The sequence below is a fragment of the Aotus nancymaae genome, unplaced genomic scaffold (assembly GCF_030222135.1).
Source record: "Aotus nancymaae isolate 86718 unplaced genomic scaffold, 86718_ANA_hifiasm-v0.15.2.pri h1tg000004l, whole genome shotgun sequence".
Lineage (NCBI taxonomy): Eukaryota > Metazoa > Chordata > Mammalia > Primates > Aotidae > Aotus > Aotus nancymaae.
The window spans coordinates 35,127,294-35,151,806 of NW_026988415.1; the positions used below are offsets into that span (position 1 = coordinate 35,127,294).

General features: G+C 42.7%; 1 protein-coding gene across 3 annotated transcripts in view; it reads left to right on the forward strand.

The window, feature by feature from the left end:
- The first annotated feature begins 1,081 nt into the window (after positions 1-1,081).
- The window catches only part of AMOT (angiomotin), a 64,457-nt gene continuing 41,025 nt past the window's right edge, over positions 1,082-24,513 (forward strand). Inside the window, exons 1-4 of one of the 3 annotated variants that reach the window (XM_012451773.2) lie at positions 1,082-1,502; positions 9,647-9,724; positions 17,196-17,344; positions 19,210-20,143. In XM_012451773.2, the coding sequence (XP_012307196.1) occupies positions 19,272-20,143 (872 nt within the window). In that variant the 5' untranslated portion in view covers positions 1,082-1,502; positions 9,647-9,724; positions 17,196-17,344; positions 19,210-19,271. Of the gene's footprint in view, positions 1,503-9,646; positions 9,725-17,195; positions 17,345-19,209; positions 20,144-22,972; positions 23,059-24,513 lie in introns of those variants that run through there. The other 2 variants (XM_012451775.2, XM_012451776.2) reach the window with 2 other exon arrangements.

The window sequence follows — 24,513 nt, forward strand, 5'->3', positions numbered from 1 at the left end:
CAGGAAATGTGAACGCCACATTGGCACTTCATGTACTTTCCCCCCTCCGGATTTAATGAATTAAGGGGATAGAAAAGTTACCTATTCGCGAAGGGCTGGACAGTGCCATAAACATAAAGGCGTACCAGAGTCAGCCGACACACTGCTGCACTCTTTTATGAGACTGAGAAAGCGTCTCATCTTTCTCTGCCCAGCGGTAGCTGCGGTAGAACATAGAGCTACACAATAGCCTCTTGTTTAGTTTTATTAATTTTGAGGACTGGTGGGACAAAAGGATCAGACTGGCGACTCCCGGGCCCAATCGGAAACGTATACTAGGCCAGGCCCGGCCAACGAGTAGCTGCAAAAGAATGGTGGGCGGGACTTACGCTTCAGGGGCCCGCTCCGCCCAGGCCGCCGCTAACAGCCCGCCCAGGGGCGGAGCCTCTGCAGAGCCCCGCCCACAACCTCCTCCTCCCTCTCCCCGCAGCTTCTGCGGCCCGCCACCGGTAGGCGGGGGAAGCGCCTGGGGTAGGGGAGCGGAGGAAGAAAGGAGGGTGTCTCGCAGAGCTGTGACCTGGGTGGGGGCCTGCTAGTAATAGGAAGCGAGAGGGGAAGGAAAACGAAGGCGCACTGCTCCTTCCTTCATTATTTTAAGCAGGCTTTGGTGGAAGCTGCTTTTTAGCATTTCTATTATTTGCTTTTCTTCCTCCCGCTGTGGGGCGGAGAGCTGCACTGGCTCTCCCACGCGACTATGCCGCGCCGTTGCCGTAGGTTATTATTGTAGTCTTTTGCAAAACCCTTTCCTTCTTCCCAGCCAGTCCCCGCGCAGACTCTCACGGCTACGGCAACCGAGTCGTGCCCCTCTAGTGGAAAGGCGAGAGCGAGGGTCCCCGGCTTTCGCCCGAGCTCCCGGACCCCGCGGTTTAATTGTTTGAAACTTCCCCGCCCCCCGGCCCCGCCTCTCTTCCGCGCTCCCCTTGCTCCTCACTTCCAGGGTCCAGGCAGGCTCCCGCCCTTCTTTCCCCGCCCTCTACTCCGCCTTCCTCCCCAGTCCACCCCCTCCCCGCCGCGCCGCTCCGGGGCGGTCCTAGCCGCTCACCGCAAGAAGAAAAGCCACCCGTTCGTCCCCCTCCCCTACCTCCCATCCTTTGCCCAGGAGCTGCCTTGGCAGTCACGCCCCTTCCTTCCGAGGAGCTTTCTGGCTGCCTAAACTGGTAGACCCCCTGAATTACTCCTCAGTCTCCGCTCTCTTTCGCCTCCTCTTCTCTTAGTTCTCTCCGCCTCCCCCCCCCTCAACTACCACCACCTCCAGTCAATCTCGCCTCCGACCATCCGCTGCTCCACCCTCTGGCCCGGTATCCTGCCTGTCCACTGCCACCAAGGAGAGCCCGGACGGAGCAGCGAAGAGGGGAGCAGCCGGGAGTTGGGGCTTCCCCCCTGCCCATCCCTGGCCGCTGGCCCGGGACCGAAGCCACTTGAGCGAGCAGAGAGTCGTCACCTTGTCTTCGTTGCCTTCAGGGGTAGGAGACGTGTGGTTACTTTTCGCGGGGAACTGGGGCAGGAATCCATGGTGGCATGAACTTGGTCGTGCCCTCGGCGTGAGTGAATCGATCTAGGCGCGTGTGAGAATGCCCGTGTGTTCTACTTTCTTTGCAGCTGGCCATGAGTTTTTTAGGATGTGCAGCAAGTTAAATCGGTTAGAGTGTGCGCTGCTTTCCGGTCCTACTTAGGTGAGGAGATGCTAATGGGTACCACTACTAGATGGTACTTTTACTTCCTTGCCTCCTGGGGTTCTTCTGGGTCTCTAGGAAATTAATCACATTGAGGAGCTAAAGACCCGAGGGAAGCTGAAATCTGCATTTAGCCTAGCATGCAAGTCAGTGCTTATCTCAGATAACTAGATAGGTTTCTCCTAAGTGCTTAGGCTTGGGGTGTGGACTCACACTCCCTGAGGCGGGAGAAGGAGGGGTAGGACCGTGAATTCTTGAAGTTTTAAAGTCTGTGTAATCTAAAACACAAGGCTACTTTTTGAAATGTGTGGTGGTGGTGGTGCTTGTTGTAGTGGTGATAGTGATCATAAGGAGGGAATTGCCCCTATCTACTTTAGAAGATCCAAAGATGTTAGTAAATAGTTTTGGGGGATCAGGCAGGTGTCTTGAGGGTCCAAGCCTGGGCCACTGTACATCGGTGCTTCAACAGTAAGATGAAATTCGTGGACATGTGAAAATCAAGAGAAAGAAAAGTGGGAGAAAAAATAAGTCTTTAATAGACTGTGAGCAGTTCCTGGTAAATTTCCACTAATAATAATATATGCATAAAGGGACTAAATAAGATTAAATGAGCAAGGAAAGAGGAAGTCGGTGAGAAACAGCATTTTCAATCTCTAGCGTATGTTTTAGAAAGAATTTTTCAACAACCTGGGATGTTTAGTTCAGTTCTCCTCCCTCCCCACCATGAAGAGTGGAAGTTGGGAGGCAGTTTAAAACTTTTATGAATATAACCCTCTTCTCCCATTCAGAGAGGAAGATAATTAGTCACCATAATCTTCAATGATGAAGGGCTAAGGGTATTTACGTCTCCTCGAGCTAGGCTTTGTGAAAAGTTCTTTCTCAGGCCAGCCTTTGTGAAGCCTTCTCAGACCTTTCAGCACCCTCATTTAGTAGCTAAGAATAGTTTGAAATGCCATTTTGGATGTGGGATACATTTTCATCCATCTCCCACCTATCTTCAATTGGACAAGTGCATCAAGCTTGTAAGTGGTGGTGTTCAAAGACTTATTACTGAGATGTCCTGAACCCATTGCTTATTTGGGAACACATTATTTACATACATTTGAAAATAGCTTTGGTTGATTTTAATGAGGGAAAGGAAAGTAGGAAGGTAGAGAAGGAACGTTACATGGTGACAATTTTAAAGGCTATCCTGTTTCAGATCAGCTGGGGGGGAAAAGCTGGCCTAACCAAACTACATTTTATAACTGGCCTGGGACATTTTAACAGCCAGGTGGTTGTAGAGTAGTTGCATCTATTTACAGATGATAACTCAGGTTCCAACTATTCTGTATGGGTTTATCTGGTGTCATTGACAGACACTTTCTGGCACGACATCATACTTCATTTTAAATTACTTCTTTCTTTGGAAAAGTTTGTGGCTTTGTAAAATTGAAAGTGTTTTTTCTACCTTCATGGTGTAGATGTGAAGTAAACCTCGTTGTATGTGGAGTCACTTTTACATGAAATTTGTGGATCTGTTTAGCTATTTAAAAGATTTTAGAAAGGGAATTTTAATAATTCATAGTCAATGCAATTTTGGATTTAGAAATTAAAATCTCATTTCCGGTTTATGAAGTTGGATTTATTAGACTAATTCCCAACTAGGACATTTGTAGAGTTGCTTTCTCTGAGGTTTTGTAAAGATCACATCAGACTCTAGAATGCTTTAAGAATAGCCTAATCAGAAGGCAGGGGGATGGATACTATGACCTTGAGGTCCCATTGAGTGCCAGAATTCTAAGTGGGTACATCTGCTTCTGTGCCTCTCCTAAGAGCCCTCTCCCAGGGCCTGCGCCTTCTTTAAAAGGGTGTCTTTGTAATTAAGCAGCCCTTCTTCCCCATCCCCCTTTCTTCCTTTGATCCAGCTTTTTAAGGCCTTTTTTTCCATTTGGAGACAAGAGGAGTTTCTCACACTTTCCTGTTCCCCTCTTAACGTTTCTTTTCCTTTACCTCAGAAAAGTCCCCTGAAGTTCTCAGGATGGTTAGAAGTTGTTTTGTTTTGTTTGGGGCGTGGGGGTGGAGTGGGGGAGTTGTTACCAGTGAGGAGGAATAGAGGATATATTCCCTCTTGGGAAATGCTTGCGACCAGGTAGCCTCCTCCATGGAGACTGAGCATTTGGAATGCATGAGAACAGTCTATTCTTGGGGACTGTCTGGTAGAAATTGTCCTTTGCACCCATTAAGCCCAGCTTAAACACATTGAAAGGGGTGGGGAGAGGTGTGTGTGGTCGTAGTGGAGCCTTTTAGGATGGTAAATGGGTAAATGTTTCCAAATCTCCTATTACATCATCTCTTTCTCCCATGGATTCAGTAGGTTTAGCGATCTGCTTGACAAGTTAATTAGCTGGGGACTAAACCAATTTGTTTAGAATTGTGATCCATTGATTTCCTGTCCCCAGGAATTTTTGTTGGTGTTTTACTATGATGTGTTGTCTTTAGTCTTACTTACTTTTCCCTCCTTGCTGCCTTTTGTGGACTTTGGTCCAAAATCTAGGGTTCCACCCCCAAGTCAAAGGTTAGAATTTTGTCCCAGGAACTAAGGGGGTATTAAACAGACTGGCCATACTGCATTACTCTCCTCCATGGTGGGCTTCTGACCCCTTTTAACCCAGAGAAAGGAGGGAAGTCGCCCCTTCCACACACAACACACACAATCTGAACAAAAAAGAAAAAGAAAAAGAAAGAAAGAAAATAGGAGGTCATTTGCTTTATAAAAGAATCCACAACAGGTTTCTTTGTAAGTACTAGCTTTCCTAGTTAGTGCCTTTAAACTGTGACTTGATATATAAAAATTCACTCTAACTGGGCCTTCTCAGAAGCATATTTATTGCATAAAGGAATACATAAGAATTTGTAATGATTTATCGCTTAAATGAAGTGAGGCCATTATTTGGCCTTTGAAATCTTTTTGTTATATGGAATGGAGTTAGTTAATTGTCTAAATCATTCTGGCTTGTAATAATGCTGGCCACGTTAGCTCCGGCCTACAACTGCTTGCAGAAGAGAGCTAGTATTACTTTTTGAAAATAAATCAGACTTTATAGATTTTGAATAATTCTAAGGATGAGACTATCCACCCCATATAGGTAAAATATTTTATTTCCCATCACTGTATTTGACTTACCCGGGGATCCAGAAAGTTATTTCTAGTAAATAGTGGCAACTGATGCCACTTTTAACCTAAGAATCTGCAATAAGATTTCCTAGTGAGCCTATTGGTGAGAAGGACCTGGGCTCTAGGCCCAACTGTAACTCCGTTTACTACTTCTGTTAAGATTTTTTTTTCCACTGTAAATTGTGGGTTGGGACAGGGTGATTTTGAGAGCCAGTTCTCATAAGTTTATGGTTTTCTTTCTAGGCCTCAATATCTAGTATGAATGTGAATGATTGCTACTAGAAGGGAATACAACAGTTGTTAGAAATTCAGTCATCTAGTCATCATGTTAAAACAAAAGATCCTGTAAGGATATGTCAATATAGATGCATTTTGTTTTGTATTTTAACAACTCCAAATTAAGAAGCTAAGACTCTGCCTAAAACTTTATGAAGAATTCCATCATCCTAACAGATCACCTGCTTTCATTTTTTCTAGTTCCTTTCAAGTCCTGGTTCCTGTACTAACATGAATTTTAGATAATTAAAGCCACAGATATATGCAATGTTGCTTTTCAATAAGAGCCCACCTTAGACTTAGCTTTGTAAACCCATGTGGAGGAACGAAGGCAGAATCTGACCGAGGACACATGAAGACTCCCATATATTTTGTTTCTCAAATACCAGGAGAGGTTAACGGATATAATAAGTAATCCCTAAACACTTTCTGTGATTCAGGAGTTGTTCATGTATCTAGCAAGGCTGTTAATTCAATTCCTTTGACCTCCTGTTATCTCTCCCCCATTCTTGTTAACAACAACAACAACAAACTAGGGTTCACTGTTTACTTTGTCTAAATCGTTGGCAATGATTTTTAAATCACTGTATGGTGATATCCCATCAAGTGAGTACAAATTTGGGTGGACTATGAAATCTCCAGTATGAGAAAGGAGAAGCAGGAAAGCACAGATATACTTGTTTTATAGCACGGAAAATAATGTTTAAATTAGACTAAAAGATAGCAGAGAAACTAAGGATTTTAGACAGTTAAATAAAAGACATTAGGTAAGCAGCAGAATGCGCCATGCATAATGGGTTCTTCATCTGAGATCTTCACCATATAGTAAAAGTTCAATTTCATAGTCCTTTAATTTTTCTTTGATAACAAAAGTATGGTATACATGTGATCTTTAAGATTTGATGGATTCACTGGGCGCAGTGGCTCACACCTGTAATCCCAGCACTTTGGGAGGCAGAGGCAGGTGGATCACCTAAGGTCAGGAGTTTGAGACCAGCCTGACCAATATGGTGAAACCCTGTTTCTACTAAAAATACAAAATTAGCTTTGCATGGTGGCACATGCCTATAATCCCAGCTACTTGGGAGCCTGAGGCACAAGAATCCCTTGAACCCTAGGAGGCGGAGGTTGCAGTGAGCCAAGATCACGCCATTGCACTCCAGCCTGAGCAACAAGAGTGAAACTCTGTCTCAGAAAAAAAAAAAGAAAGAAAGAAAAAAAGATTTGATGGATTCATTCCTGGAAACCAGTGGCTCATCATAAATTAGATTAAATTTCTCTAACTGGAATAGAAAGTGTGGTACTGGTTTTTAGTATTTAGAAAGTACCAAATGAGTAACAGGAACATTTTTTTTTTTTTTGGTAATATATGATCCTGGAGAAAATGCAAATGAACATATTTGCCGATGTTTCCTGAGGCAATTCTTGAAAATCTACTCTTTTAAGTCTGTGGGCTTGCCTTGACATTTGTAAAGGCACTTTCACTCTTACCCTAACTCCATGAAATATCATTAGCTTGTGTGACTTGAAGCCAGCCTTTGTGACTTGAAGCCGAGATCTGGTTTTCTCTGCCCAGCCCCTCTCTGGCTTACCATGTGACCAAGGGTGAATGAATTAGCCACTCTAAGCTTCAGTTACCCTTCTGGGAAGCAAAGATAGTAATACCTTACAGAGGTGTTTCAGCATGCTTCATATTGGGCACATGCTTTGAGGTCATTGGATGAAAGGTGTTTGCATTATGGCAAAGCAGGTTTATTATAGGGTCTTGAGCAGGTGTTCCTTTTTAATGAGCTTTGCTCTCTTATAACATACAATGCCCTTTGGTGCCCCATTACCTTACTGACTGTAATTATCATTAACCCAACATTTGGATTATTTGCCCTCTCGGCTTTTTGGAAAAAAAATTAAACAGTTTTGTACTGTGTGGTAAGTTGAGGTACAAATAAGAGGACTCTAGCATCTTCCAGGGTGGTGAAAAATAGCTTCAAAAAGAAACATTAGTTGAAAAGGACCATAGAGATCAGTGAGTTCTTCAAAGCTCCTCCAAAAGATGAAAAAGAATAAAGCAAACGTCTGTGTGTATGTGAGCATGCGTGTTTTAAGGGAGAAAGTTTTCAGTAATATTTGCTTGTGACACATACTGATGATAGCCAGTAACTGAAACCCAGCCATTGTAGTGTTTTATACACAGCTGGTTTTTATTAATGATGGAATATTTATGCTTGCTGTACAATTCGTGGCTCATTTCCATGTGTATGTCAGAACTTAAATACCCCCAAAAGAAACATTAAGATAACATGAAATATAAATGTGGCCAAGCTAGGAAGGGTGGATTTGGTGGGAAGTCTCCCTTATTCTTATTGGTGTCATATCAGACCACAATAACTGTGCCCCCCCCCACCACCACTACCAACTTTAGGCATTGATACTGATCTTTTTTTCCCCTTATATATACCCCATAGCAAACTTTATATTTTGATCTTTTTGATATGGACAAATGATCTGCTCTCCCCTTTATAATGCAGATAAAACTGATGTATGTGTTTTTTAAGAGCATATTTTCCCTGCACATGCTTCTCATTATCCGAGAGGCCTGGACTCAATCAGTAAAGGAGCAGAGAAACCACATAATTGAAAGGAGAATGACGGTGGTGCATACTTGGAATATTTGTGGGAAGGGGATTGCTGACATCAGAAAATGTAGTGGCCTGAGTGTTAACAGCATTGAAGAGAAATCAGCTTTCTGTGTGTCTGTGTATTGAGAATTATTTTTAAGGGCATAAAAATATGGGCCAGGTTTGACATCCTTTTATGAAGTTGCCCTGGAAACTTTGATGAAGGTTGTTAAAGAATAGCTCAATTAAAACCTTCCCCATTAGGAAGCTAATTAGTACATCCCTTACTCATTTTGGTTGTTTTCAAGGGGCATGTATTTGCATTGAATTAGTGACATTTGTTCCATGTGATAGCAAACTAAGATAAAAATCACAGACGGGGAAAATTATTTAGATTGCCTATTTTGAAGAAACTAATTTCCTCTTTATTACATTTAGATTTTCAGTTCAGATTTTTGTTTTACTATATTTATATACAATGATCACATTTGAATGTGGTAGCCAGTTTTGCTTTCTGGATCATGGGCTGTAAACCAAAGCTTATTTGAATTTCCCATATGAATTAGGGAAATAGAACAAATGACAATAAACCATTTTATTAAGGTAAGATTTGATTTTTTTTTTTTCTACAGTTAGTTTATCTTTGGCCTCTGTGTGTGCCTGAGAGAGAGAGTGGGGGAGGCAGATTTTTTTTTTTTGTAAAGCAGACAATTTTTGGAGCTAAGAAAATTTTGATGACCCCCTTTACTCCCAGGAACATTCTCTCTGCCTCAGGCTGCCAGTTGGGCTTTCGTTAGGTGAATATGATGAATTTTCTGACTTGGTGCTTTCTGTGACCAGATTAAGTGGTTCTCCCTTGAAAGCCTGAAGGACAGAGGTTATGGTGAGAATAGGAGTGCAAGATTTCTAGCAGGTTCTTTTTGCTGTACTCCATCTTTTTTTTTGGTGGGGGGTGGTGAGTACTTCTGAGATTTCAGGGCTGTTTGCAGTAGAGTCAATGCTCTGTAGCTAAATATAAAATGTGGGTCTGTTGTGGCCCTCCTTTCTCCCCATCACTTCAGGAGATGGTTATTCTGTACCTAGGTTCCCTGATGCTGTGCCCATGGCGTAGATGTATGCCTGCAATAGTTTGTGCAAGTGAGAAAGTTAGCTGAGTTACATGATTTGTGATTTAACTGATCTCACCATAGTCCTTCCTGGGAAGGCACAGTTTAGATGCAGTTCTGCAATGGCACCTCAGGCAAGGCAGGTTCCCTGTGCTTGCAAGGCAACAGCAGGAGGAGGAGGGGCTGCCTTCTGCCTTCAGAGAGTGACTCAAGCCCTTTGGTATGAAGATATGAAATGCTGGCTCCTGTCCATGCACCTGCTGGATGCCACACCTGCAGTCAGCACCTGAGCCCCACTCAGACACAAAAACCAGACTGAAGGCAGATGAGGCTCCCTTCAAAAGGGGTACAGCAAAACAGGGAGCTCCCAATTATGTGAGCAGTCCCCACTGGGAATTGAGTTTAGTTATCCCAATGTTGGCATGGGGAAACATCTTAGATTATTTTCTTTTTTTTTTTGTTAAGATTATTTTCTTTCAGATGCAGCTCACTCACTTAGGTATGATACTGTTGAAGTGCTATGGGAGTTTGCTCTTTCCTGATGAATTTCTCTTGTGAACTGTCCTCCTAAAAACCAGAGAGGCGATTCTGTGGAGGGTTGTGTTTTGAACCAAGCACACAGCAGGAAGTCATAAGACCTGGGTTTTGATCCTGGCCCTACCAGTGGGCAACAGTGAAATTCTGGTCCAATTAGTTATGATTAGCTATTTGTTCTGGACTTGAGCTTCCCTCTCCAGTTCTAAAATGGAGTTAATCACATCTACCTTTATTTCCCCACAGAGCTGCTGAGAAGGACAAATAAGATAGCAGAAGTGAAAGAGCTTTAGTCTCCTTAGAAGGAAGACTGAGAAACTAAAGGTAATATTATTATTATTCCATGTCTTTCTTTGTTTTCTTCTTCTGCTGTGGCCTCTAGCAAAGTTTTGGGGAAGTTATCATTCACTCAATATGCAACTATTAAGCACATTTTATGTACCAGTTAATGTTTTAGGTATTGGGATGGATACAATGAAAAATCACGCACCCAGCCCATGCCCTCTAAGATCTTACAGTCTAGCAACTTCCATTTCCATTTCTGGCTCAACCCGTAACAGTGATTGCTACCTGGGCACTCAGAAGCTTAAAAGGTGAGAATTAACTTCTTTTTTTCTCTCCGCACTACATCTGGGGATTTCTGTCCCTGGAGCAGTATATTCCAAGGTCTAGATTGGAGATATATGGGAGGAAAGGCTGTAGGGACAAATAAAGGAATTTCTTTCCCTCCCACATTTGCAAAGTACCTAACCCTTGAATGATCATTTTTTTCCAGAAGTCCATGTTTAGTTTCATCTTGGGTTCTGTGGTGTTCCTAATCAATATGGTCCAGCCCTCTCTTATGACCTTAGCTGTTATCCTTATGCTGATGACTCCCAAAGATATATCTCAACCTATCTTTGATGTCAAGTTGGTCATCACATTCCATGTCTTCTATTCAGCTCATAGGTTTTTTATTTTTCCTCCTCTTGGAAGCTTTTTCAGGTAGCCTGGGGTTTTTGGCGGGGCTCTCTGTGTTGCTGGAGCTATCAGCTCATACCTCTGTTCTCCCATTGAATTGTGCCTCCTCTGTTTGACTGGGAGCTCCTCGAGGACTGGGACCATTTTTTTGTTTTGTTTTGTTTGTTTGTTTGTTTGTTTTGAGACGGAGTCTTGCTCTGTCACCCAGGCTGGAGTGCAGTGGCCCAATCTCGGCTCACTACAACCTCCGCCTCCCGGGTTCAAGCGATTCTCCTGCTTAGCCTCCCGAGTAGCTGGGATTATAAGCACCCACTACTGCGCCTAATTTTTGTAGTTTTAGGAGAGAGGGGGTTTCACCATCTTGGCCAGGCTGGTCTTGAACTCCTGACCTCATGATCCACCTGTGTTGGCCTCCCAAAGTGCTAGGATCATAGGTGTGAGTGAGCCACTGTACCCAGCCGGGCTCTGCTTTATTTTTTTATTTATTTTTTGCCACCCTAGGGCTTACCTAGTACAGTGTCTGGCTACAGTAAGTGCTCAGTAAATGTTTGTGGAAAATATGCTGTGATAAGTGTCATGATAGAGAATTCATTTTCCATATTGAGCAGAGTTGAGGTCAGGAATAGATGGAGAGGGATTAAGGAAAAACCTTGAAAGAGAAGGTGGAAAGCAGAACTGCCTTATTTTGAGAGTTCTGGCTAAGAAGTCAAGGAAAGAATGCCAGTTGTGTCCACTCTTGCTAAACCAGGGGCATCTCTGGACTATTGCCTCCCCTGCTTTAGGATTGGATGACCTTTATGGTCAGGTCTGCAAATAAACCTGTGTATAATACATTGACCATTTAAGACAGGTGTCACTTAGTCATATAATATTAAACAGAGCTGACCTTAAATGTGCCACCTTAACTGAGGCTGAAAATAGAGCTACACACACAGGCTCATTGATCATGCCTGCTTAGCTCTATACAGCAAAATGTTCCTTAAGATATATTGAAGATTGGGATCTAAAAACTGACAAATTCAATTCTCAGAATGTAAGCAGGTTGGGTCATAAGAACTGAATGTCTTCAAGCTGACTGTCAGATCTTTCCAAGGGCAAAAATGAAAGATGATATAAGCTATTACAGGCCATGAACCTGTTCTCACCCACCTGATGCTTTTACTAATTAGCTTCTTGGCTGGGTGGCAATTTGGGGCAAGTGCACGCAAGCTGGATTCACAGGGGAGCCTGCATTCCACTCTGCCATTTTGCAAGCCACTGGGATACTAAACTGCTTCTCTTGGCTTCTTTCCCTCCCAGAAGCCCTGCTCTGCCCTGGTGGAAAAATGAGAACAGGATAAATTTTCATTAAATGAGGGAGGGATTTCATGGGACTGTGGTGTTTTGCTAATTTTATTTTTTAGTGGGTTGTCTAAAAACACTTATGCTTCTTGACCCATCAGTTTCGCTTCTGGGATTCTATCACGGAGAAACAATCTACAATATTGATAAAGGTTAAATCACAAAGATGTTTTTGTAACATTATTTAAACTAACATAAAATTGGAAGCAATTTATATATCTTAATAATTGAAGAATGGGTAAGTGAATGCTGATATACTTGTTTAATGCACTATTATGCAGCCATTACAATGTTATGAAGTTATTGCCACAACACGGAAAAAGTATGACGAAGTGAAATGCAGGATCCAAAATTACATCTTATTAATAATTAATTGCTTTGTAAAAACACAAATACACATAGGAAAACTAAAGGAAATATAATGTTAACAATGTTTAAGTTAAGGTGCTGGGATTATAAGTGATTTTTTTCTTTATTAAAATAGATGCATGCTGTGCTTATATTACTTTTAAAATAAAAGATAAGTAGATATGAAAATGGATGGTCTGCCATTGGAGGTTAGAGATTGGTAAAGCGGGCAGCTTCTAGGTATATTCTTAAACTTTTCTCATTTTAGACTCAATCTGATTACAGGGTTCCTTTATACTTTTCCTGAGACAATAAGGAAGGGGATGTGATGACATTGTCTACTCCTCTTTTGGAATGGATGTTTGTGCTGGTGGATAGAGGGAGGTGGCAGCCGGATTCTCCTTGCTACCCAGTATGTCACTGGTCACATGCACTTGAGGGTTGATCACATTTGTTGCCTATAAACATGTTCAAGGTAATTGCTTCAGAGCAAAGCAAAGTCAAACTGGGACCAAAAACAACAAAGACCTTGAGTTATCATCTCAGAAACGGATCTCTCACACTGATCTCCAGTAAGATTTGCAAATGCCAAGGCTTTGCTGTGGTTCTTAAAATAATTTTTCAACCTAATCTAATAGGTTGGTGCAAAAATAATTGCGGTTTTTGCAATAGAGTGTATTAAACCGTTCTTGCATTGCTATAAAGAAATACCTGAGACGGGGTAATTTATAAAGAAAAAAGTTTTAATTGGCTCACAGTTCTGCAGGCTTTATGGGAAGCATGGTGTGAACATCTACTTGGCTTCACAGGCAAGGGCCTCAGGAAGCTTTCAATCATGGCAGAAGGTGATGGGGGAGCAAGCATATCACATGGCAAAAGCAAAAAGCAAGAGACAACAGGGGAAGGTGCCACACATTTTTAAACTACCAGATCTTGTGGGAACTCACTATCAGAACAGCACCAAGAAGTTCTGCTCCCATGATCCAATCACCTCTCACCAAACCTCACAATTCAACATGAGATTTGGGCAGGGACACACATCCAGACTATACCACAGAGGAGCAAAGAAGAGTTGGGGCTAACTCTTCTCTTAAGCCTTTTCTTAAACTCGTGCTAGAGTTAAGTAAGAGCAAACCCCAAGATGGAATGATGTTGAAAAGACCTGGAATAGGGACCCTGGAAACATCCATCCATGGAAGTTCATGTTGCTGTTCAATCCATCTCACATCTTAGCCTAAAAAGAGAATTTGCAAAGCCCTTCTATAATACTTCTAACTAAACACTTCCCTCATACCTCCTTGAATTTTCCTTCCTTTCATTAACATTTTACTTCCAATGGAACTGGAAAAGCAGTGGTAGCATTAAGGCAGGTTTATAGCCTTTTAAAACCAGGGTCAATTTATGTAATAAATAGTTATGAAGCATCTTCTTTGTACAAGCAAATAATGCTAGATAATATGTAGTAGTGGAAGGGCTCTTGTCCTAGGTGTTATAAAGACTTTCATTTTGGTACTGGCTCTCTCTCTCTTATCCCTTAGAGGCCTTGGCATCTTCATCTGTAGAAGAAGAGAGTGGGACCACTAGGTGGTCTCCCAAAAGCCTTTCCAGTTCTGGCTTTTAGTGATCTAAGGACCCCTGTGTAGTAGACTGAGTTGCAAATAAAGGTTTCTTTAAAAAAAACAACCTTTCTTCATAAAATTGCTGTACACTTCTAAAAAAAAAGGCTACTTAAAAATAATAATTATAGTAATAGCTTACTTTTATTGAGGCCTTACTATGTGCCAGGCTCCATGCTTAGCACTTTAAATGTATTAATTCCCTTAGTCTTTATAATAATCCTATGAAGTATGAGCACCATTATCCCTATTTTGTAGATGATGAAATTGAGACTCAATTCATCAAGAATTGATGGGAGATGAAGAGACATGTACAAGGTCTGTTAGTAAGCCATAGATCCAGAATTTAAACTTGGGCAGTGTGATTCTAGGCCCAGACTCTGTACCATGGTGCTTATGATGCCTACCCATTACCTGTTGAAAGTTTAGGGAATAACCTGCAAAAGGACCATTGTTTTTCACATCCCAAATGAGGTTAATTGGTATCTTGGGTTGCAAGACTGTTGGGAAAGGTATTCTCTAGGGTACTTTGGCTACAATATGGACCAACCTGAGAGAACGTAAGAATTTACTGGGGCCTCTCACTTTTTGTGAGAGGTTTTGTGTGTGTGTGTTTTGTGTGTGTGTGTGTTTGTGTGTGTTTGCACAAATGTATACACATAAGTACAGGAAAAACTTTGAACTGGTCCCTTTCCATTTATCTGGGAGTCAAATTGGATGAAACAAGTTGACCAAGATTTGGCAGAGAAACAGGTTTCTTTGACTTAGATTCTTCATCCTGCTTGGAAGAATGAGAGGTAGGGGCAGAATGTGGGAGGGTTTAGAAGAGGGAATAGAAAGAAGATATTATAGGTATATTGCACAATTTATTTGAAGGGTGGGAATTTGGTCTGTCCTGACCACCTAGTAATGTTGATTTTCTGGGACTTTTCTTGGGAAACATCAGGGCTCTCATTAACATGTTTTGGCTCAACCTCCCAGGTGTATTGGGAGAGGCCAATGACTGCAAATGGAGTAAGAATTTAGCTTGGCCTTGCTTCCCTGTGGTTGTTACAGAAGAGTCAATTATATAGATTCGAATTGCATTTTAAAAGACAGAACCACAGTTATTCTTTTTTTTTTCTATCAAATATTCTCAGAGACATTCTGTGTGCCCAGGAGAAACAAGGTTATTTTATTGATTGAAGATGGTGTCAGACCCCTGGCAGTGGCATGATTAAAGCTATGGGGAGATTAAAGGTTACAGAGTTCATACTGTTTTAGTTCTTGTGCATGAAACAAGGAGGCTTTTCCTTTCCTTCTCTAATAAATAAATGGAGTAGTGTTTTCCTCATTATGTGACTCTTGACATGTAGATGAACATAAGTTCTAAGAAAAAAATAGTAAACTGGAGAGGACTCTGCAAAGCTTTTATCTTAGGCTGATTTCTTTTTCTCTTTCAGACAGAAACAAAGATGGCAGGAGGGGTGTGAGGGTAGGGGAACGATCTGTGTTCAGTTAACATGAAGTGATTTGGGTTTTCAAAAGGATATGGAGGGGCCGAGTGTGGTGGCTGATGCCTGTAATCCCAGCACTTTGGGAGGCTGAGGTGGGCAGATCACCTGAGGTCAGGAGTTCAAGACCGGCCTGGCCAATATGGTGAAGCCCTGCCTCTACTAAAAATATGAAAATTAGCCAGACATGGTGACACACATCTGTTATCCTGGCTACATGGGAGGCTGAAGCAGAAGAATCACTTGAACCTGGGAGGCAGAGGTTGCAGTGAGCCGAGATCCCACCACTGCACTCCAGCCTGGGCAACAGAGCAAGACTCATCTCAAAAATGAATGAATGAATGAATGAATAAGTAAATAAATAAATGATACAGAGGACAAAATTGAGAGAAGAGAGTAAGACCTTGCACAAGTAAAGTTTTCTCAATGAGGAGCTGAGTATCAGGAGAAAGCCAGTAATATCAGCATGAAGATCTAAATAGTACTGGAAAAGAATCATATGGTAGTTTCTCTCCAGGGACTCAAGTTTAAAAGCCTTGGGCTGTTTTCTGGTGTTTCAGTTGGAATAAAAGGATGAATGTTTTGTTCAGAATTGGACAATAGAAGCATGGTGGTTATTTACCATAGCTCTGTTAACAGTCCATCTTTGATTCCCATTAGTAGTTGTTCCTCTGCTTCGAAATTAGGGGAGACACCCTAAAATAATTACCTTGCAGATTGGAGATGATTTTGCTTTTGATCATGATTATATGTTGTATCAAAACAAGATGGAAAGACACGTTTCCATGTTTGTTCACTCTATATCTGTACACTTTGTTTTTGGCAACATTGCAAGGAAATAATGTTAAATTAATCACTGTGTGGTTTTGTGGATTTTTTTTTAAACTTAAATGTTTTCAACACACTCTCAAAATACAGAGATGTTTGTGTACTTCTTTTGCATTGCTTTCCTCCTCACGTGGAGTCACTGGTGTGGATTAAGCCTTTCCTTTAAGTGATATGAATGAATCATAGATAGGCCAGGACAGAAGATAGGAATGTGGTTCATGTGCATGTCACTTAACTCAAACTGCTGAGTCTTAGAGTCATTTTGATTAGGCTGGCAGGGCTTTGCAGAGAGTCCAGGCAGAAATTAGACATAAGGACTATCTCAAATCCAGGTTTAGTAGGCATTTACATCTAGTCTATATAATGTACCTCTGTGAGTTTTCTTTGCTGAGACACTGGGGCAATGGAAATGCCAAGAAAGCAATTGGAGGCATCTTCTGCTTGGAGAAGGGTTGTACTCTGTGTTGAGGAGGGCAGTCTACTTTCCTACTCTAAGAATGGATGGACCATTGATCAAGATAATCAGAGTGTAAGCTCCATGAGGGCAGGAATTATATTTTATGTGTCTTTGTAGCCCTCATTGTGTCTAGCATGAAGCTGACAAATGTGTGGAATAGTCAATATGCAATAAATACTTAATGGCTTGGTTGAAAAGAAGTTTCTTTTTTTTTTTTTTTTTTTTTTTTTTTTTTTTTTTCCTGCCCATCTGAGGTTGAGGCACTCAACTTGGGAGCCTCACTGAGTGTTCTTTTTTTTCTTTTTGACCAAAAACCTACCTTATGATGACTGCCCTCCCTTCTGGGAGGTGGGACAGTGAGCCTTACTAACCTGCCCTGATAGTAATAGCAGTTTAAAGGTTGTACCCTAAAGGGGACAGTGGTTTTGGTTTTTATCATCATCCACCATTCCAACTGGGAGTGGAAGCGGTAGCTTTCTAGGGCTGTGAGGTCAGAACAGAGCAAGCCTTTCTAGTCTCAGACCTGAACATTTCCATCACTGGAGACCGGCCTGGCCTTCCGGACACAGCTGCTGGACACTGAGGTTTCTTTTCTGCCCTAGTGGAGATGGACTCTGCTACTCATTTAAAAGCCAGGCAGCATAGGAGGACAACTCATTCTCTTGGAAGAATTGGTTTGGTTAACTGCTGGCCATTGGTGGCAAAATAGAAACGACGTTTTTATTTCTCCCTCCCCCTCCTGAACATTTCAGAGTGACCAGTGGTTGGACTCTTGGCGGCGCTTACCCTGAACCTGAGTGTTAGGGGAGAGGGAATCTGCCGTTGCGGTTTCTGGAGCTGCTCATAAGCAAGAATTCCCTATCCTGATCAAGGCTTTAAGCCTAAAAGAAAGCAGAAATAGGTATGGAATATCTCTGTTTGAGTGTATGTGTGCTCACATGTGTATGTATGCATGTGTGCCTGTGTGCATGCTGGGTGGGAAGGGTGTGATGTGGGAGGGGGTGGTATACTTTTCAGGGTCCAGGGCAGCTCAATGTCTGCATTTCCCTGCTTTGCAGGGAGGGTTTGTAAGTCATTTTTGCTTTAATACCATGCATTTTCCTGTTTCCATTTTTTGAGCAAGGAACAGTAATTTGGTAGTCATCTCTCTAGTTTTGGGCACCAAAAAAGATGTATATATTATGTTTGTCAGCCTATCAGAATATCCCAATTTGACAGTCCTGGAGGGACACTGGGAGGAAGGGAAAAGGGACTGGGTTGCTTAACCGACTGGTGTGCTCTTCCTAAGAGAATATGATAAAAGAGACTTTGGAGGGTCCCTGTGTGTTGTCAGACTGCCCAACACAACAGCTGGAAGCCAGGTAGCAGTAAACAACAAGAAGTGAAGAAAGAAAGAAGATGAACTTTCTTTATATACTATACATACATTCTGGGCCACTCTTTCTGCATGACCAAAAGTAAGGGGTTCGTGTTTCCAGAGAGACTGCAGGCCATTTAATGTCATGAAAATAAGAGCCTGGGAGCCAGGGATCCAGAGTAGTCCTCTGGAAACCTGACACTGGTTAAATTGACCTTTATTGTGACTTTTTCTGTGACATTGTGTTCATTCTCCACCAATTACTTAAGATCCTTAGAGCGAAAGTTTCATTATTGAACATTAGTATTTAATTCCAGTACTTAACATGACAGATTTTGTCCAAAGAATTTTTGAATCTCTGATGAATTAGTGTGTACTATGCAGTGCTAAGAGAGAGAGAAGTCATCTAGCACTCATTTTTCAGTTGAGAAAATAGAAGTCAAGAAAAGACAAATCAGTTGTTTATCCTATAAACCGATAGTATGATTCAAATTTGAACATTAAATTGTGTTACTAAAGTTATCAGTTTCAGTCAACCCATATTACCTTTTTAGAAGAATTGATGGTGAGGGAGGGTATATGCTAATCATATGCCCTTTCCAGAAGGATGACTTTTATATTTTTCAATTTCTAAATTTTGTCCGAGGCGCACTTCAAATGAAAGCGGCTTCCCCTTTAAGCTTCTCTTATCCAATAACAACAACAACAAATCTCAATGACTATTTCTGGAGGGCCGAAAGAGCAACTTTGTCAGTAATAAGTATTCCAAGTCCTTCCCTTATTAAGCCAAGGAGCATCCAAAATGGACACTACAAAAAGGATTTTTTAAAAAGATGTTTCAGAGCCTTATGAGATCAGAGGAAAAGATTTGCATCAAGGCAGGGATCATTACTATCTGGTGCAAGCTAAGCTCTCTTCACTTTTTATTTATTTGAGTCTTTATTTTGGATTTTGTAGCTCCCTTCATATGCCGAGGTGCTTTACAAATCCTGTCATGGGGTGACTTTCCCCACTGTCCTGCCCCCACTTCCACAGCCATTAGAGTTGGGTTTTTAATTTAAATAGAATACAGAGAGATGAAGCCTGTGAGTGTGGACCTTGAAAGGTTACACACTTTGATTACCCTACTTGACTGTTCCAGGTTTCTCAAGCATTCTTAGGAGTTAAGTCCAAATTAAATATTTAACTCATGCTAAAAGTGAAAGAGGAAACCTAGAGCTCTTATGCCTCTGCGTTCCTCATCATATCAGTGCTAGAGTCCAGAATCCCCAACAGTCTATTAATTTTAGATTCAGTTCTCTACTTTGTTTCTGCAATAGAACCCTCACCCTCCAATATCCATTTTGTTTCCTTTAGAGGACTGATTTCTCCATCAACTAGGTGTTAAGCTTCCTGTTTCCCCTTCCCAGGTCAAGGGCAGCCCAGGTGCCCAATTTCTCTCTCTCTTCACAAGGCACCACCAGCAATAGAGATGAGAAATTCTGAAGAACAGCCAAGTGGAGGGACCACAGTATTGCAGCGTCTGCTACAAGAGCAGCTTCGCTATGGCAATCCTAGTGAGAATCGCAGCCTACTTGCCATACACCAGCAAGCCACAGGGAATGGCCCTCCTTTCCCCAGTGGCAGTGGGAACCCAGTCCCTCAGAGTGATGTGTTGAGTCCCCAAGACCACCACCAACAGCTAGTGGCTCATGCAGCTCGACAAGAACCCCAGGGGCAGGAAATCCAGTCAGAAAACATCATCATGGAGAAGCAGCTGTCTCCTCGAATGCAGAATAATGAAGAACTCCCGACCTATGAAGAAGCCAAGGTCCAGTCCCAGTACTTTCGGGGCCAACAGCATGCCAGTGTTGGAGCTGCCTTCTATGTCACTGGAGTCACCAACCAGAAGATGAGGACCGAGGGACGCCCATCAGTTCAGCGGCTCAATCCTGGAAAGATGCACCAAGATGAAGGACTCAGAGACCTTAAGCAAGGGCATGTCCGTTCCTTGAGTGAACGACTAATGCAGATGTCACTGGCCACCAGTGGAGTTAAGGCCCATCCACCTGTTACCAGTGCTCCCCTCTCCCCACCACAACCCAATGACCTCTACAAGAATCCCACAAGTACCAGTGAATTCTACAAGGCCCAAGGGCCACTTCCTAACCAGCATAGCCTGAAGGGCATGGAACACCGAGGCCCCCCACCAGAGTATCCCTTCAAGGGCATGCCACCCCAATCTGTAGTGTGCAAGCCCCAAGAGCCAGGGCACTTCTATAGTGAGCATCGCCTGAACCAGCCAGGGAGAACAGAGGGGCAACTGATGAGGTATCAGCATCCCCCTGAGTATGGAGCAGCCAGGTAAGAGAGTTCTCTTTCTGTCATTTGCTGACCTCATCCCCAACCAGCTTCTGCTGTGTATTGGGAATCTTAGGGAAGGAATGGGCAGGTGTTTGGTGTAACAAACTGCAATGCATGACAGGCCTCTGGCTTAGTGAATTGCCTGCCAGCCTGAACTTGTAGCCTCTTTAGCCATAATTGGCACTGTATTAGCATTCCCTTAGCTTTGTAGGTTGACCATGGCGTCAACTGCCTAGTGGATGAACAGGAGCAGAAGTCTTGATTTCAGCAGCTATTCACTGTCCTCTCTCCTAGGATGTTGAAGAAGGGGTCTGTGTTTCTCTGAAGCCCTCCTAGAGAAGTAGAAACAAATGATCTTGCACATTAATTAGTCCAGAATATCCTATCACTTGCACATACTCCCCTCTGTCATTTATTTTTGCAAACAAATCTGTGTATTTCTTGTCAGTTATCATTTTCCATAGAATTATCATAATTCTTCTGGACACTAAACAAACGCCCAGATGTTATGGTGGGGGAGCTCTGTATGTATGTAGGTTCAGAATGTTACTTGCCTTATACTTGCAATTTATGAAGTCTGGACTGTTTTATCTTTTTTTGGTAGAGAGTTTATTAGTTGCCTGTCACATTTTTAAACCTTTGAGTTAAATTCCCATCACATTGCAATAGAAATTTTGGTCAGATGCTAAAATACAGAAGGAAAAATATTACCATGGTTCCTGTCTTACATATTTAGTTGTTCCTATATATATTTCTTAATTATTCAGAGGTCCATTGTCCCACTGCTGTATTCACTAGACCTTATGATTCTGTGATTCTGTTCATTGTTCCTATTGTTAGTATTTGGGCCATGTCTCTGATCAGTAGTATTTCAGCATAGAGGGCAGGGGAAAAGGCTTAAACCGTGGGCACCGATGGTGGCATTTAAGTGTGGTATTCCTGCCTCATGACCATGAGTAATGATGGGTGGCCATCAGGTTTGAAGTGCTTGGTCCTAGGCTGGCCTTCATCTATATGCGGCTTACAGACTAGGTCTGTGATGTCCTTTGATGTTCACTTCTTTGTGTCCTGTACTCTACTTGCTCATTTTGGAAAAAATATCTTGGCTTGAAGTTCCATTGAGTGACTCAGGAGAAAAGGTCATTCAGGGGGTGGAGTAGGGTGAAAGTAAGAGAAGGCACCTAGCATTTCCTGGTATTTCTTTTTTCCCCCTCCAGGTCCTGCTTTTTTTAGCTAGAGGCAATTCACTTTGGACTCCACCCCTAACTTTTCCAGTTTAGGATTTTTTTTTTTTTTCTCTTTTAACCCAGGTTGATTTCCTAACCCTTTTCAACCTACTCTGTGCAGTTTTCAAAGGGCAGGAGCCTATGTTCTGATAAGTGTCTTGGAACGGGAAATGGGGTAACCGGCAGGGCCATTCAGGTTTAAAACAGAGCAAGAACCAGATTCCCATCTGACCAATGAAACAGAAGACCCAGGGGTGGGTTGGTCTGTTCAAGACTGCTTCACTTAGTGGAAACCCATTCAAGACAGCAAAATGTCAATGAAGCTGGGGGTTTTTTGTTTTGCTTTTCCCATCAGTATGGAAGAGTCTGTCGATGGGGCTGACGTCGGCTGCCTTGTGGGAGGGGAGTGTGTTGGCTGGGGTGTGGAGCAGAAGCCACAGCCCCACTCAGCACACAGCCCGCCTTCCCAAGAAAGCTATTTTCAGAACTCATTCACCAGTATTGTTGGTGATCTGAAATGACTCCCACAGTGTTTGAAGCTAGATGGAAAAGCCCTTTGATCTGCCTAAATAAATAATAAAGAGCCCAAAGAGGTTTTCTTTTCTTCCCATGCTGATTAAACCACCAGAGAAATTTATCTGCATGTATTTTACAGGAAGATACATATTTTTTATCCTCCTACCTAAGTTATCTGTGGATTTCTCTTTTCTTTCTGTCCTCAAAAGTAACAGAGTCCATACTGATATACCCTTGTTGAGTAGCATTTTAATACACAGTTTTGCTGTAACAGTTTTTTTCTCTATGGGAGAGGAGCGGAGTACTTGATAATGCTTGATGAATAAGCAAACCTAAAATGGCCCTAGTGGGAGGATGCTCCATGTGAAATTTGGGTCTGCATCAGGCAAATTCTGGCTGTAAAATTGTTACAGAGACCTACATGAGGGAGTGGCAACTATTGACAAATTACTGGCAAAAGGAGGTGGTTGAACTGCTTTCCAGAAGTGTACTGCTTTTAGGTGGCGACACATTTTCCCTCCTTTATTTCCTTTAACCAACTAGCTATACAGTTTGTGAGTACCTTTCCAAGTAACTGCTCCTAGCAGCAACCAATTAGAAGACTAAATTCTGAGTCCTTAATCCACAAATTACAGATCAGGATGCAAAGCAGGCTCTTTGAGCAAATTGCTGTTAAGAAAACATTTGTTTGCTTTTAGAGGTACAGTGAACTGCTGGAGATTTGCTGTTAAAATGAACAAAATGTTATAAACAATCCTTTTATTACTTCATCTTTCCTATGCCCTCCTCCCTACTTAAAAAATAAATATCTTGGATGCCCAGAACTCCAGATGAGAAACAAGGCCAAGCCATATGAAGAATTTTAAAATTTCAGAATCTTTGTCTTTCTAAGTGCTGAACCTTTTCTGCATCCTGGGTTTATACATTTATTAACTGCTTTTAAAAATTAAATCATTTCTGTTTATAAAGCAGCCACCTCCTTTCAATTGTTGAAATCATGCCCAGATCTGAGGTTTCTTGAAATTGTTGTTTAGTGGAATCTAAGGGTGACCTAACTCTAGTTCAGAGCAGAGCTGGTTGTGCAAGAGAAACCATCAGGAATTTGCAGCCTGCTCCAGGATTCACAGATTCACCGATTCACCATTGCAGAGCCTGGGAAAGGCAGTTTCTGTGGTGAGGATCAATTGAGTTCCAGGCTATTGGTGGCACCTACTCTGGTGAGAGTGTGTGTGCAGGCTTGCACATGTGTGGGCCAGGAGTGTGGAGTGTGTGCGTGTGTGTGTGCCTGCACACGTGTGCAAGTGTGTGTGGCTGGGGAGGGTGAGGGCTCCCAGTCATTGAGGTGGTAGGGTGGAAGGTACTGTGTCAGCTGGGTAGAGTGGCTTTTACTTTCCCTTTGTGTCCTTACAATTGTCTCTGAGAGAGAGTGTACTCCCAACCCTGTTTCCCAAGCTTTGGGGAGGATCCTGATTTTAGTCACCAGCCTTTGTCCTGCATGCATGCTATGTCCCTTTTTCTGCAGAGCCCCAGTGGCCCACGTAGCCTTAGGAAGGAGCAGAGTGAAGGGAGGGAAGTGACGGGAGGCAGGTCAGGGCTTGCATGGAATCATATGATTCTGTTGTCTGCAGGTGGCTTGTTGTTCCTGGTTAACATGTCAGTGGGGAGTGATTCAGACTGCTGTGTGCCGCTCACGTGGCTGCCACCTTTTTTATTACTGTCATTACTCTTACTGTTATTATTTAATCTTGGGTGTATTTTGGCTTCCTCTGACATCCCCCCACACTCTTCCTTACCCCTGTCATTCCTTAATCTCTTTTTCTCAGGGGGAGCTTCACCCCAGTTTTCATTACCTCCTGTTTCCTCCTGGTGGGTGGATGCTGGAGCCCAGATGGAGTTCTTCGCTGAAGGGCTTTCTCTCCCTTTTCAACTGCCCAAGCCGTTGCTTGTTTGCAAACCAGCCGGTGACGGGCTGCCTTGGTTTTTCCAACATCACAGTGCACTGAGATCTGCTTCCTTTTCCAGCCTGAGGAACTGAGGGGCAGCTGTCTTGTCTCTGTTTATCTTCATCCTCAGCTTATCTGACCCTAGAGACCTCCTTCTAGAGACCTTGTGGTCTCCTTCCCAACGACCCTGGAAGGCTATGTGTTGTTGTCCAGGGAATGGAGGGGCCTTTCAGTCTGCAGGCAGGAGGGAGGCCAGTGGCCGAGTTTGTTTGAGAGAAATGCCTGGGTTGTTTGATGAGGCCCAGGGGAGCAGTGGGGAGAAAGCCCAGTTCAGAACTGGGCATTCAGTCTTTAAAAGAGAACACCTCCCAGGTCTTGGACTTGCAAATCCTGGGAACGAGAATGAAGGTTAATACTGTGATTTTTTTTTCCTTAAATTTTGAGAGCTGCATTGGAGAACATGAAACTTAAGCCTCTCTTTTTCTTTTATTTATTTTTCTTTCTTTTTTTTTTCTTTGAGACAGAGTCTTGCTCTGTCTCCCAGGCTGGAGTACAATGGTGTGATCTCAGCTCACTGCAACCTTCGCCTTCTGGGTTCAAGTGATTCTCCTGCCTTAGCCTCCTAAGTAGCTGGGATTATAGGCGCGCACCACCATGCCTGGCTAATTTTTGTATTTTTAGTAAA